Source organism: Leptonotus elevatus, chromosome 14 (assembly GCF_054856555.1).
Source record: "Leptonotus elevatus isolate MCC_2025b chromosome 14, RoL_Lele_1.0, whole genome shotgun sequence".
Classification (NCBI taxonomy): Eukaryota; Metazoa; Chordata; class Actinopteri; order Syngnathiformes; family Syngnathidae; genus Leptonotus; species Leptonotus elevatus.
In genome coordinates, this window is record NC_141252.1 from 270,325 (window position 1) to 284,022 (window position 13,698).

Consider the following 13,698-nt stretch of genomic DNA (forward strand, 5'->3'; position numbering starts at 1 on the left):
TTATGTCTTCCTCCCATCCCCCCCCATTCTCCCCTCTCCTCTTGGGAATGTCTGGTCCAGACAAGAAGGGATGGTCATGCATGACAACAAACCTTTAGCGGGGGGACCACTGAACATGTCACCAAAAGCATAGTTCCTCCATCAATACGCTCCTTTCTATTCTGCCGTCCTCCTCTATGAAATATGATCCCGGTAACCCGAACCTAACCAAGCCCTCTATCTTGTTGAAATGCACCATTAAACCTCATTGTTGAATCAAAGCCCCCCCTGACCTCACGTCAAACCGCTGTGAGGAAGGCGAGTAGACTTCCCAGAATGACATTTATTTTTGCTTTATTTTGTTTATAATGATATGGAATGTGATAATTGACTAAATAGTTCTGTAATTTTGTAATACAGTGGTCAAAGTGTTTTTTTTTTTTTTAGGTTTGTGGTCTTATTTATATTCCAATTCAATTTTATTTAGTCTGTGTATTCTATTTTTATTCTATATAATAATAATCATTATTATTATTATAATTCATTTAATTTAAACTACAACCGTACAACATAATAAAATTTAAGAAAAAAAATACATGTCTTTAAAATAATTCAATAACTGAACAATTATATTATTTGATTGAATTGGATATTACTCAAATAAATATATACCTGTACACAAACTTGACTTGACTCTTAAGTTTTATAAGCTTAACAGGGAAAATCAATCTAATAGAAAAAGAGACATGAGCTTTATAGTCTTGCATTGCAGAGCAAAAAAACAAAAGAAATACATTTGTGTGTATTGATTTGGTGTAAAAGGGTGATCCAGAGCTGTCATAAAGCACTCCCATCCCTCCCTGAGCAGCAGCCCGGGCATGAAAGTGTGTCAGTAATATTCCATTAAAGGTGATAACACGATCGGGACCGACGGGCTTTCAGCAGATTATAGTGGCGGCAAAGAAGATCTGACGTTTGCGTTTATATTCGTGCGGGTGTGTTTTGCGTGCGAGTGGGTATATATGGGTGTCACCTGTCCTGTGGGAGTCGCACTAAACAGGATTACAGTTGAAAGTGAACACTGCAGGTATGAAAACAGAACAAAAAACATCTGCCGGGGCTTTTATAAGCTTACTGCCTGTAATAGTAAACCTGCACAACAACTTTTATTTTTATCATCAAAATTTAACAATATTTCTTTTTTTTTTTTTAATATACATCGTTACAAAATATTATTAAGACAGTATAGTTTAAATTATTGTCAATATTATGATTACACACAGTACTGTACTTAATATTAAGTATTTATATTAATTAAATTAAATCAAACTAAACATTCATATTTACTATTATTTTCATTATTTCATTTTATTTTATGTGTACAATTGAAGAATATTGTTCATTTATATCTTAAATATTCTGTTATTATACATACTAATATATAAATATTTGAATATTTTATGGCATACTATTGTGTCTAACTATAAATAGTACAATTGTAAAATTAAAATAAATCAAAATTTGAGTTGCTTTTATTGTATTTTTATTAATTTTATCTTATTAATTTAAAACAGATCATAGTTTAAAAAGTATTAAAAAGTGTGTTTTTCATGTGTGTGTGTGCGTAAGCGTGTGTGCACACAGGCAATGTAAAACTAAATCCTCTTTGAGAGGCCAGTTTTGAACAGCCTGCTAATTATCCCATTCTCTCTCATCTTGGATTAAACTACAGTCTCTCGTTCTCACACACGCACACGCACACACACACACACATACACAAACCATGGTAACAGGACTCCACAGCAACAGGGCGCCATGGTAACAGCCTCTTTCTTCCATTGGCGCAAATGGATGCTGGGAGATGGAGTTCCCCGTTTTGCTGTGAGTGGTGTGATATTTGCACAGCTTTTTTTTTTTAAATACAAAAAACATAATAATAAATAAAAAAATCAAGATTTTATTAAATTTAAAACTAAAAAAATGATTTTAAAATGTTACTGCACCATTGTATTAAAAAATCATTTTAGTTTTGTACTCAATGAGATATTAAAATGACCTGCAAAGTAAATAATAATAAGAAAAATAAAATGTAATATTAGATGAGAAATTTTCAAAATGCAAGGTAAAAATAAATCATAAAAAAATGGTAAATCAATGAGAAATATGTGGATTGAATTAAATAAAAATAATAACAAAATCATAAACATTTAATACCCGATGATAAATAAGGGGGTGCCTTGAGATATGAGTGACCCGACTTGTGAATTTTTCATGATACGAGCTGTCATTGAGACGATTTTTTTTAACTTTAACTTGTGAGCACAAACTTGAGATAAAAACTTGGTATGGTGGCACTTCACAATAAGAAGCAGTCTGCCAAACACTGAACAATTCATCAAAAATTAAGCTTGCAGCTGTTTGATGCCACTCCCAGTTGAAGTTTACTGTCTAACTAAATGTAACTAAAGACAATTCACACGTTGGAGAAAAAAAAGAAGCATATTCTTTGAGAAACATGGATCTTAAATTGACAGCATAAAATAAACTTTGAGGTTAAATAATAATAATAATAAACTGAATGAAAAATATGTGGCTTTTCAATGCATAAAAAAATCTACATTTCAGATTCAGTGAGATATGTGTGTTTAAAATTAAAAAAAATAAAATTATAAAAAAAAAAATGGCATATGCTTTGAGAAACATGGATCTTAAATTGACAGCATAGAATAAACTCCAAGGTTAAATAATAATAATAATAATAATAATAATAATAATAAACTCAATTAAAAATATCTGGCTTTTTAATGCATAAAAAAATCTAAATTTCATATTCAGTGAGATATGTGTGGCTAAAATTAACCACAATAAAAATATATTTTTAAAAAAAGGCATATTTTTTGAGAAACATGGATCTTAAATTGACAGCATAAAATAAACTCCAAGGTTAAATAATAATAATAAACTCAATTAAAAATATGTGGCTCTTAATGTATTAACTGCAAAGAATAATTTATAAAGGAGTACTGTCATTAAAAACATTTGATTTCTAGAGTGTTGTACTCAAAAACACTTCACAAAAATAAAAAGCATGCAGAAAGAACACAAAAGGTTCAACTCTTTTTTTAAATGTTAAATCCATTATCCATGCACCAATTGTCACAATATTTCATATTGCACGATTTGGCCATATGTTGCAGCTTAGACCCTTTTAGGGGGAAGGAAGCATTCTGGGAGATGCTATTTTAGTTACAATTGCCTTACAGTAGTTCAGACTTGATGCCTTTTGACGGCAGTAGTGGCGTCCCACCTACACGCCGGTGCATGAAAGTAGGCTAAAGCGAAGGACTCGTGGCACTGAGCTGTAGCTTAAGGGAGGACGGAGAAGAGCCGAGGAGAGAGAAAAAAAGAGGGAAAGTAAAGTCAAGCGGCTTCCTGAGCAGAACAAATGTGTTGGGAGAGACGAAATATAGGTCACACATCTCCAGCGACTCTTCCCTCCCCTCTTGCCTGTGCTGCTTCAAATCCTGCATAATTTCAAGCACAATCTATACAGGCAAAAGCTATGCTGAAATATGTATCACGAACGCACGTTCTGCTCTGCTCAGCGTGCAAACGAGCCGCTTTCGTAGCTTGTTGGTCGCCTTTTATTGCGCTTTTACAGCGTCCTGCACATGATTCAAGCAGCTGATGAATATTTTAGCGCAGTTATGAAGTTCTTTGCATGAAACACCAGCAGTGGTGCGTGAAAGCTTGCCTCGCAGTTCTCTATAATCAGTGGTACCCCCTGGAAATAAAATGTATAAATTCATACTAAAAGTATTTATTTATTTTTATTTTTGAGTAGTTATTTGTCCAGAACAAAAAAGCTAATTCATTTTTAATGGTGCATGTGAATATTTAATGTTGGCACTTAAGTGTCTGTGTACATACAGTTTTAAAATGGTGATTTATTAAAAGGGAGAAAAAAAACTATTCAAAGCGATGTGACCCTGTTGAGAAAAAAGCACCCGACACCTTTGTTCAATCCCAATTTTATAGTGACTAATCACATTTTTTTCAGTTTGTTTTCACTCACCACACCCAAGCCTAATTTCCTCCAAGAAATCATCCAAATCGAACCTGCCTGACAAAATGAAGACACCTAAAAGAGCTCAAAAAGCTGCGACAAAATGCCACGATCCAAAGAAAATTCAAGAACAGATGAGACATAAAGTTAACGACATCATCAGTCATCTTTTAGGACCAGCAAACCACGACGAGGGCCATAATCCACCAAATGGAGAAAACATGGAACACTTGCGAACCTTCTCAGGAGCGGCCGGCCTACTAAAATTACCCCAAATGCACAGCAAGGACTCATCCAGGAGGTCACAAAAGGAACCCAGGACAAAGTCTAAAGAACTACTGGCCTCCATCGCCTCAGTTAAGGTCAGTGTTCATGACTCAGCAATTAGGAAGAGACTGGGCAAAAATGGCAGAGGTCCAAGGCGAAAACCACTGCTGACCAAAAAGAACATAAAGGCTCGTCTTTTGCGAAACACATCTGAATGTTTCTCAAGACTTTTCAGAGAATATTCTATGGACTGACAACATGAAAGTCTAACTTTCTGGTGTAACTGTACCAACAGTCAAACATGGTGGTGGTACTGTGATGGTCTGGGATTTGCTACTTCAGGACCTGGACGACTTGCTGTGATTAATAGAGCCATGAATTCCGGAGGAAGAATGTTTGGCCATCAGTTTGTGACTTCAGGCTGAAGAGTATTTGGGTCCTGCATCAGAACAATGATCGAAAACACACACAAAAAAACTCCGAAGGTTTTGCTGTGACCTATTCAAAGTCCTGACTTGAATCTGACTGAAATGCTGCGGCATAACCTTTAGAAGGCAGTTCATGCTCGAAAACCCTCCAGTGTTGCTGAGTTAAAGCAATTCTGCAAGAGTGAGTGGGCCAAAATATCTCCACAGAGATGTGAAGATTCATTGGCAGTTAAAGAAAACGCTTGACTTCGGATGCTGCTGCAGAAAGTGGCCCGACCAGTTATTAGGTTTAGGGGGAAGTCACTTTTACACACAGGGCCATGTAATGCAGGTTTGGATTTTTTTTTCTCCCTCTTGCTAATAACAACTTTCAACTTCTTTCAACTGCATTTTGTGTTTACTTGAGTTATCTTTGACTAGTATTTCAATTTGTTTTAAGTGTGACAAACACTCTGTGAATGTCTTGTTTCTGGTATAAACATCAATAAAAATGTTAAACTAAACAAGTTGTTCTCTTTATTGTATATATAAATGTGTTCTGTCCAGTTAAGCTAGCATAGCACTACAGCTAGCATGTTCTACTTAGCAAAACTGTTGTGCCTTTGATGGTTGAGCTGGGCAAATCTAACATATGACATATTTACCTGCTTTTCTTGAAAATCACAACAACAAATGATAAAACAAATGGTAAAAGTTATTCTCAAGTGGCTCTTTTTTTGGTGTGTGTGGGGGGGTACATATTAGCGAATTATTTCTAAATGTGTTCTGCCCAGTTAAGCTAGCATAGCACTACAGCTAGCATGTACTACTCAGCAAAACTGTTGTACCTTTGATGGTTGAGCTGGGCAAATCTAATATATGACATTTTTACCTGCTTTTCTTGAAAATCACAACAACAAATGATAAAACAAATGGAAAAAGGGATTCTCAAGTGGCTCTTTTTTTTTGGGGGGGGGGCGTCCATATTGCCGTATTGTTGCTACTTTACTGAAGCTTCACTGTAATCGTAAAGAATGGATGTGTAGTTTGCAAAATAAAGATTCTGTCTCATGACGACTTGCAATGCAATCTCACCTATTCCTTTCATCCACCACTCCCCACAAGAGACCCCATACCCTCCCCCCCTCCTCCTCCAGCTGTGCACCACCCCGATGCATGCATGCACCTATACCCCAAAGTGCACTAAAAAAAAAACGTAGAGGAAAAATGATCAATATACACAAGAGATGGAAGGGGGGGTTGGGGGTCAAGCTGTTTTCGCAAAGCCGAGCACACGTTAACAGATTTGCCTTTTAATCCAGGCCCGCCAGCTTTATGGAGCTAAAAGAGTGTCAGCTCTCGTTTGGGCCAATTTGTCTTTCTTTCAAGACTGTAGACGTGCCTCGCTGCTCTGCAGTGGCCGTAAACTGACCACCAAGCACGGTTTGCTTCATATGCAAGGAGGCGGTTTTCTTCGCTTGTCTCGGGGCTTGCAACACCTGCCATCATCGCGAGAAAAAAATGGAGGAAAACGTGCAATAGCATCCTCGCGTCAACAGCAAATCCAGGCGAAACGGCGCCGAACGTACGACTAACATCGATATTTGTCTTACCTCCGTGAAAAACGCCTCCATCCTGCTTCGTCAGTCCGCCCAGACGACACACGCCGGGCCCCGGCAGAGCGCACACGCTGGCCCGGCTCGCCGGTGCGCAAATCTCCGCGTGTTCGTTCCGAAATGAGGGCGAACTAAGCGGCGCTGCATGCGTCCGTGTTCCATTCACATCATCACCATCATCATCTTCTTCTTGTGACAAATCCACGGATGGAGGGAGAGGGGGTGGGTGGGGGGGGGGGGGGGGGGGGTTGGAAAACGTCCCCTACTGACTGGGATTCGTCGGAGGTTTTGCTTAGCTTCTGTGGTGTCGCGTGTGTGTGCGTGTGTGCGTGCGTGCGTGCGTGCGCGTATATGTCAAACCTGTAGTAGACTAGTGTTGTTGTTTTTTTTCTTGTTTATTTTTTATTTTTTTTACTTTTTACACCAAGTATATCACCTCGGCAATTACAAGACAGGACAGTAAATAAAAAGAAGGGGAAAAAAAGAGTTGTACATTTTAAAGGAAAAAAATGAATTTTACTGGTGCAAATTTGTGATTGTATTAAAAATAAAGTGGCATAGATTTACTTGTGTAAGAAAAAAGTTTTAATTTTAAGAGATGAAAGCTGTATGTATATATATATATATATATTAGAGACTGGAGCACAATACTGCAGCAACTGGGTAAGCTAACATTAAAAATAATAATAATTAGTGGTAAAGAGACACATTTTATTTAGGCAAATAACGGCGGCCAGAAAATGGAGTGCTGCAGCCAAGTGGAGACTGTGGGAAAAAAGGACACCATCACACATTTGATCCAAGAGGAGACTGAGGGCAGCCATTAAACAGTGCACTGCAGCCAAGTGGAGTCTGTGGAGCGTAATACTTCAGCAAAAGGGCAAACTAACAATTAAAAAATGTCATTAGTGGTAAAGAGACTTTTATCCAGTAGGAATCTGAGGGCAGCAAATAAACGGAGTACTGCAGCCAAGCGGAGACTGTGGCTAAAGTTAATAAAAAAAATTAAAAAACATTATTGATGTAATGAGACACATTTTTTTCCATGTAGAGACTGAGGGCAGCAGGAAAATGGAATATTACAGCCCAGTGACTTCAACCATGAAATGATGTCTACATAAGCCATATGGAGTGAGCTGTCAACAGTGAATCATTTTGTAGAAAAAACACCCCCGCCCCTTTTACACCAAATCAAAGTGGTGCCGCCCATAACACCCCCACTCCCACATGGCGTGAAAGATGACAAAAACGACAGGGGTAAAAATAAATAAATAAATAAGCCAAAAAGGACAACATACCAGCTCCCCAAAGACATCACTTTGTCCGTCTAGCAGCCGACAGATGGTTAATGTGCACGTTGATGTGCACTTTTGATTAACCCCCCCCACCCCACCCGAGCCTAAGGCTGCGGGGGCCAGGTGCGGCGTCCGAAGTTGGCCCAGCAGCATGAGGCCTTGTTGGGGTGCAGCTTTGTGAACGCTCTTCCTCCTCCCCTCTGGAGCCCCGGAGGTAAAAGTGGGGCCCTTCTGCGATGCTTATTATGTGCACACCCTGTCTTCACGTGTACTACTCACATAGAGAAGATAGACTCAGGATATGGAGGGATAATCTTTCATATAAACCATAAATGCTTCATGGCTTGCTCGTCATAGGGAGGATAGCCCAGGTCAACAAATCCAGCAAAACTATTTCTGGGTCAAATGCCGATTGAAAGAGACTCAAATAAAGCACAAAAAGTCTGCATGGGAGGCTGGAAAAATAAAAACGAGCAATGAGGCAATGAAAAGTTATTGTTGTTTGGATTTGAAAAGTGAACCACTCTGCTGTTGCATTCAGGTTCAAATATAGAGTATACCAAAAAAAAAAAACTTAAATAGTAATAATAATAAAAAAATACTGTATATTGTATCATTCTGTATGCTGTATTCTGTTAACATTACATATTCATTTTCATGAAATGATGACTTATTTTTAGCTAAATGAAACTTTATTTTCATGAAGTTATGACTTTGTTATTCAAGTGGGCCATTGAATAATTAAAAACAATGGGGGGACAATTTTTGGAGTGAGGGGGTTATATCTTTTTGGGGGGGGGGGGGGCAAACCACATTTTCCGTGGAAAATATATATTGGATGTTTACCAGCTTTTTTCAATATATTCAATAATACTAAACTGTCTGATTTCAAGTTGTAATATCACCATTCACCACTAGATGGAAGTCATGGCTTAGTTGCACTTGCACCGGGTCATACTGCCCTACACTACAATGCGAGTCGGCCTAATAATTTTTTGCGTGTTAGGAATGAGATTTGGGGAAAATATAATACACCAATAATATTAACATTTTTGCCCTTCATCATTTAGAAGTAACCCATCCCTGCATAGGACCTTATTTTAAGAAGGTGATGATATTTTTGTTCATAAAAAATGTGGAAAAAGTTGCATTCAAATGACAAAGCCATACAAAAAAAATCTCCTGTTACACTTCACATAACCTGCAACCAAACTTAAGCCCCTCCCGACTGGTACTCCCGGATGTGTAAATCAAACGCAATCAACATATTCCGCTGAAGGTCTGCGTGGAAGTCGATTCTCTAAATGCCACAGTTCGGGAGATTTTCCCGGGAAAATCCCTGCAGTGCAAAAAGACGGTGGGGGTTGCAGTGGTTGATAATTACATGGCCGAAAGCCACAAGTGCATGACAACACACACACACACACACACGCACGCACACACCCACACACACACACACGAATACACTGTGCAGTTAAAATCTCATTACCATGACAACAGTGTGTCCCTCTCATTGGTGGATTGATAGGTTTGTTCTGTGAGAGCAGAACTTTGCTTACTCATCTGACCATGTCAACTCTTTTTATTCGCCCGCTTTCTCCTTCGTGTCTCCTTCTCCTCTTACCTTGACGCTGCATATTTGTAGTGTTTGTGTGTGTGTGTGTGCGTGTGTGTGTGTGTGTGTGTGTGTGTGTGCGCGTCCACAAACCGACTAAACCATTACCAATTTACTGTGATTAATTCCACATAATGTAATATCATTTATATGACTGTTTAAATGCTTTGGTTGGTGCTGCTGTATTGGTTAGCAATTTAGCTCAATGGACTATCATGGCGAGATGACAACATTATGGAGCAAATGCACATTAGAGTCTATCGGAATGCTAATACTTGTTAATTAAAAGATGCCATCTTCAGCCTGCATATCAGCTTTTAACTCATTCACTGCCATTGACGGCTATAAACGTCAAAAATTCATTTGAACTATTTCTACTAGTTTAACATTTTTTTCCACTTTTGATAACAAGAGTATGAAAACCTAGATTTTTTTATTGTACATTTAGAACAGATATGAAATTTGTGATTAATCGCGAGTTAACTAGTGAAGTCATGCGATTAATTCAGATTCAAAAATGTAATCGCCTGACGCCCCAAATTTTTGATCTTTTTTTAATTTTTATTCATTCACTGCCATTGACGTCAAAAATTCATTTGAACTATTTCTATTAGTTTAACATTTTTTTCCCCACTTTTGTTAACAAGAGTATGAAAACCTAGAATGTGTTATTGTACATTTAGAACCCATAACAAATTTGTGATTAATCGTGAGTTAACTCGTGAAGTCATGCGATTATTTACAATTAAAAAATGCTCCAAATTTTTAATAATCTTTTTTTTAAATAAATTTACGGCAGTGAATGAGTTAATACAGTCGTACTAAGCGTCAGTTGGTGCTGCTGTTTTGGTTAGGAACAAAGTTCAAAGGACTATTGTGGAGAATTTCACTGAATGCTGTGGAGCGACCACATGTCAGAGTTTAATGGAATATTACTTGTCGTTAAAAGACGCTGTCTCAGTGTAGCCTAAGATCACCTTTAATACTGTTTATGCGCTTCGGTAGATGCTGCTGTTTTGGTGAGCAATCGGGTTCTAACTTAGCTGTTTTATACTTAATGTATGTGCTACTATTTGTAAATCGTATAATATTTTCAGCCTCTCAAATGGCTAAACACAGTTTAGTATTTGATCCTACCAGATTGTGCAAGTGGTAATAATGTCATAGCCAATTGGCGTATGCGTGTTACATGTGTGTGTTGCACGCACTTCCAATGTCACAGCCAATCAGGTTTAGAAGCCTCATAAATCTCTCATCATTTTATTCGACCCCCTTTCTTTCCTTCCACTGTTGCGTTTGTTCCCTCACATTCACAGACACATCTGTTTATGTCTGCCTGAGCCATAAATCAGAGAGATAAACAGAAAATCAGCGTGAAACAAACCCAGTGGGCAAATTTGCCTCTCGATACTAGCTTCTTTTTTTTTTTGTATGAGCCTAAAAACACAAAGACACATTTGTTACATTTCAGTCATGGATTGTACATAAATCATGAAACTGACATGTCTTTTTCATTGAAGCATCATGTTGTGTTATATAATAATGGAAGTGTTTCACTTTTTATTTATTTATTTATTTTTTACACATATTTACAAGTAAGAGTGCTAAAAATTTAGTCTGCGTCACACCTTTGTCGTTGAAGACGTCATGCAGTTTTTAAATTAAATGTACATCCAAATTGATTATTTAATTTTAATTAGATAGATGAACTAAAATACTCAAAATGATTCAATACATTTTAATTAACCAATTTTGGGGAGGGGGTATTTAATGCAACAAATACTGCTTAGTGGGCCAGATTAACGATCGGAGTAACAACGGAACACGTATGGTACTTTGCTCATCTGCTGGTCGACAAGAAATATAGAGATCCACTCATGAGATGATGTCACCTGATCTGTATGACTCATCCAGCACACACACACACACACACACACACACACACACACAAATTACATCTCTGAGGATAAAGAAGGTCATACTTGGTTTAAAAAAAGAAATGGAAGGAACGGTTTGAATCAGTCGGATAAATGAAGTGATAAAGTAAAATATTTCTAAATGTGCGAATGTTATTTATTTATTTATTCATTCATTACCTTATTTATTTGTTATTTATTTTTCGAGAGACAAGCTGTCATTCAGACATTTTGTTTTTTGTTGCGCGTGCCAACTTGAGATACGAACGACGTAAAAGGTTCTCACTGGTATTTATATATTCTTCATCATTGGTGGAAAGAAACGGCTATTAGATTATTGAGCCACTGTTAATAGCGGTGACTCCTTCATTTGTTTGTGTTTTTTTATTATTATTATTATTATTATTATTATTATTATACTAGCCCCCTAGTGGCCAACACGGGCACACCAAGCATTGTGCACAAATTGTTGAATTTTTTACTTTCAAGTAAATCTATTATAATCATGATTTAATACAGTACAATATTATTCACTGTTGAGAGGTTTACATTAAACGAGGTCGCTATACAGTTGTCAAAATGATTACCGATTAATTTGATAAGTGATTAGCTACTGATTTAATCGTTTGCACTTCTACTCAAAATAATACTGGATGCAATGAATGGACCTGATGATGGTCCATACTCCAAAGGGTGCACTATAACGACGATTGTTCGGGAAGGGGCGTGTCCTAATTGCTGTGTCTGAAGATAGGATGACTTCATCCTGAGAGACCCTCCCCCTTACAACACCACCACATTCAAACAACCCCCTGCTAATGTAACACCAACAACCCGTGGATTGTGTATGGCCATGGCGACAGCACCTCTTTGGGTTCAAGTTAGTCGATGCGGCCCCATCCCAACCCCCCCTCAACCCCTAATTCCCGACAGACAGTCGGGTAATTTAATCAGTCTGTGACAGCCTGCAGCAGTGCACATTCTCCAACACGCACACACATGCTCCACAAATCACACAGTGAACAATGACACAAGGGATGGTCATGCCAATGCAGTATAAGTTTGTTTTTTATTAATGGGTTTTTACAGTAAAGGAAGCAAAAAAAATTTTTTTTGCTAATGAGAATCTGTTTATTCATTAATTTAGAGTTGGGCAAGAGCAATGAGGTATACTGAGATGCATCGTCATTAACAATAAAAAGAAAAGGCAGACAAGACCCCCAACAGTAATAGTTGTGGTATCTCCACTTGTAGCTGACCCAAATTATGAGTTTCATGATTTTTTTTTTTTGCGCTAACTATGGTGGCAGCGGAATTCACAAGCAACAGGTTGATAGATGTTGAACAATTCGTCAAAAAAAGAAAATAAAAAATCGTTAAGTTTACGTCAAAAATTGAACAAAACATAGAGAATTACATATTTATTTATTTAGTCCGCTAATGTTAATTAATATGCTAACACATACAGTATAATGCAAAACGCTGTTGACAGGCTAACAAAGCGAGCATTAACACTGTAGTAGCTGCAAACCTTTAAACAACTTATATTTAAAACACAAATGGTACCACAAGGCATACAATATATTCTTTATCCTCTGTAAGAACTAATATAACTGCAGCTAGGTTGTGACTGTCTTCTTTTGTTTCATCATTAAAGCTATGTGTAGCGAGCAGCACATTAGAAGACTCCATATGATTAAAGTAGCAGTTCCTTGAATGTGTATAATTATTGTAAGATCAATATTCATTTCTGTTAGCATTTGGCGTTATATGTTAGCATTAAGCTAATATACTTTCGTTATTATACCGTTTGGTTGAATATTTTAAATCTAGTGAACCTGTGTACTTTTGGTTTGCATTTTTAAATTCATTTATTTGGGGAGTTTTATTTGAACGTATCCTCTTTTATTTGCTGGAAAACTCACCTGTTTGCTGTTTTGCTCTCAGGTGAAAAGCTATAAACTATAAGAGTTTATCTTGGCCTCTTATTTGTAAAAGTGCACGGGCAAGCCTTCTTTTAATTTCCTCAAAGTGATGTTATATACAAACCGGTGCGAATGAATACCTTAAAATAAATGTGTTTAAGGTGTATAACTACTTTAAATAAAATATTTTTCATACGGTTCATAGATACTGTGCTGTATCACAGTTTGTCACCTTTTGTGGGTGGGTCAGAAATATCACCTGCGATAACACCTGTGTTCACTGTTCTGTAATGCTCCGGTTCAGTTTTTCTCTTAACCAGTTAATCATGTAAATCAGTTACTTAAAAAAAAAATCTGCATAATGGTTGAAATTGTGTTACACACTTTCAATGCTATTATCTGAACGGGGCCTAATCCCAATCTGAGCAATTTAAATGACCCCGATCAGTATAATTAAGCAGATTACAGGAGTCCTTTTAAGGATATCTATCCTATGCACGCACGCGCACACACACACACACACACACACACACACACACACACACAACAGATATGCTACATGTTGTATAATATAAAGATACAGTAAGTGGACTGCAACATTTTTTGTGTATC

At 37.3% G+C, this 13,698-nt stretch overlaps 1 protein-coding gene across 2 annotated transcripts in view; it reads right to left on the reverse strand.

The window, feature by feature from the left end:
* myo10l1 (myosin X, like 1) overlaps nucleotides 1–6,549 on the reverse strand; it is a 40,570-nt gene extending 34,021 nt beyond the window's left edge. For both annotated transcript variants that reach the window (XM_086094631.1, XM_086094630.1), the window contains exon 1: nucleotides 6,333–6,549. In XM_086094631.1, the coding sequence (XP_085950757.1) occupies nucleotides 6,333–6,353 (21 nt within the window). In that variant the 5' untranslated portion in view covers nucleotides 6,354–6,549. The remainder of the gene's footprint in view (nucleotides 1–6,332) is intronic.
* Between the last annotated feature and the right edge of the window lie 7,149 nt (nucleotides 6,550–13,698).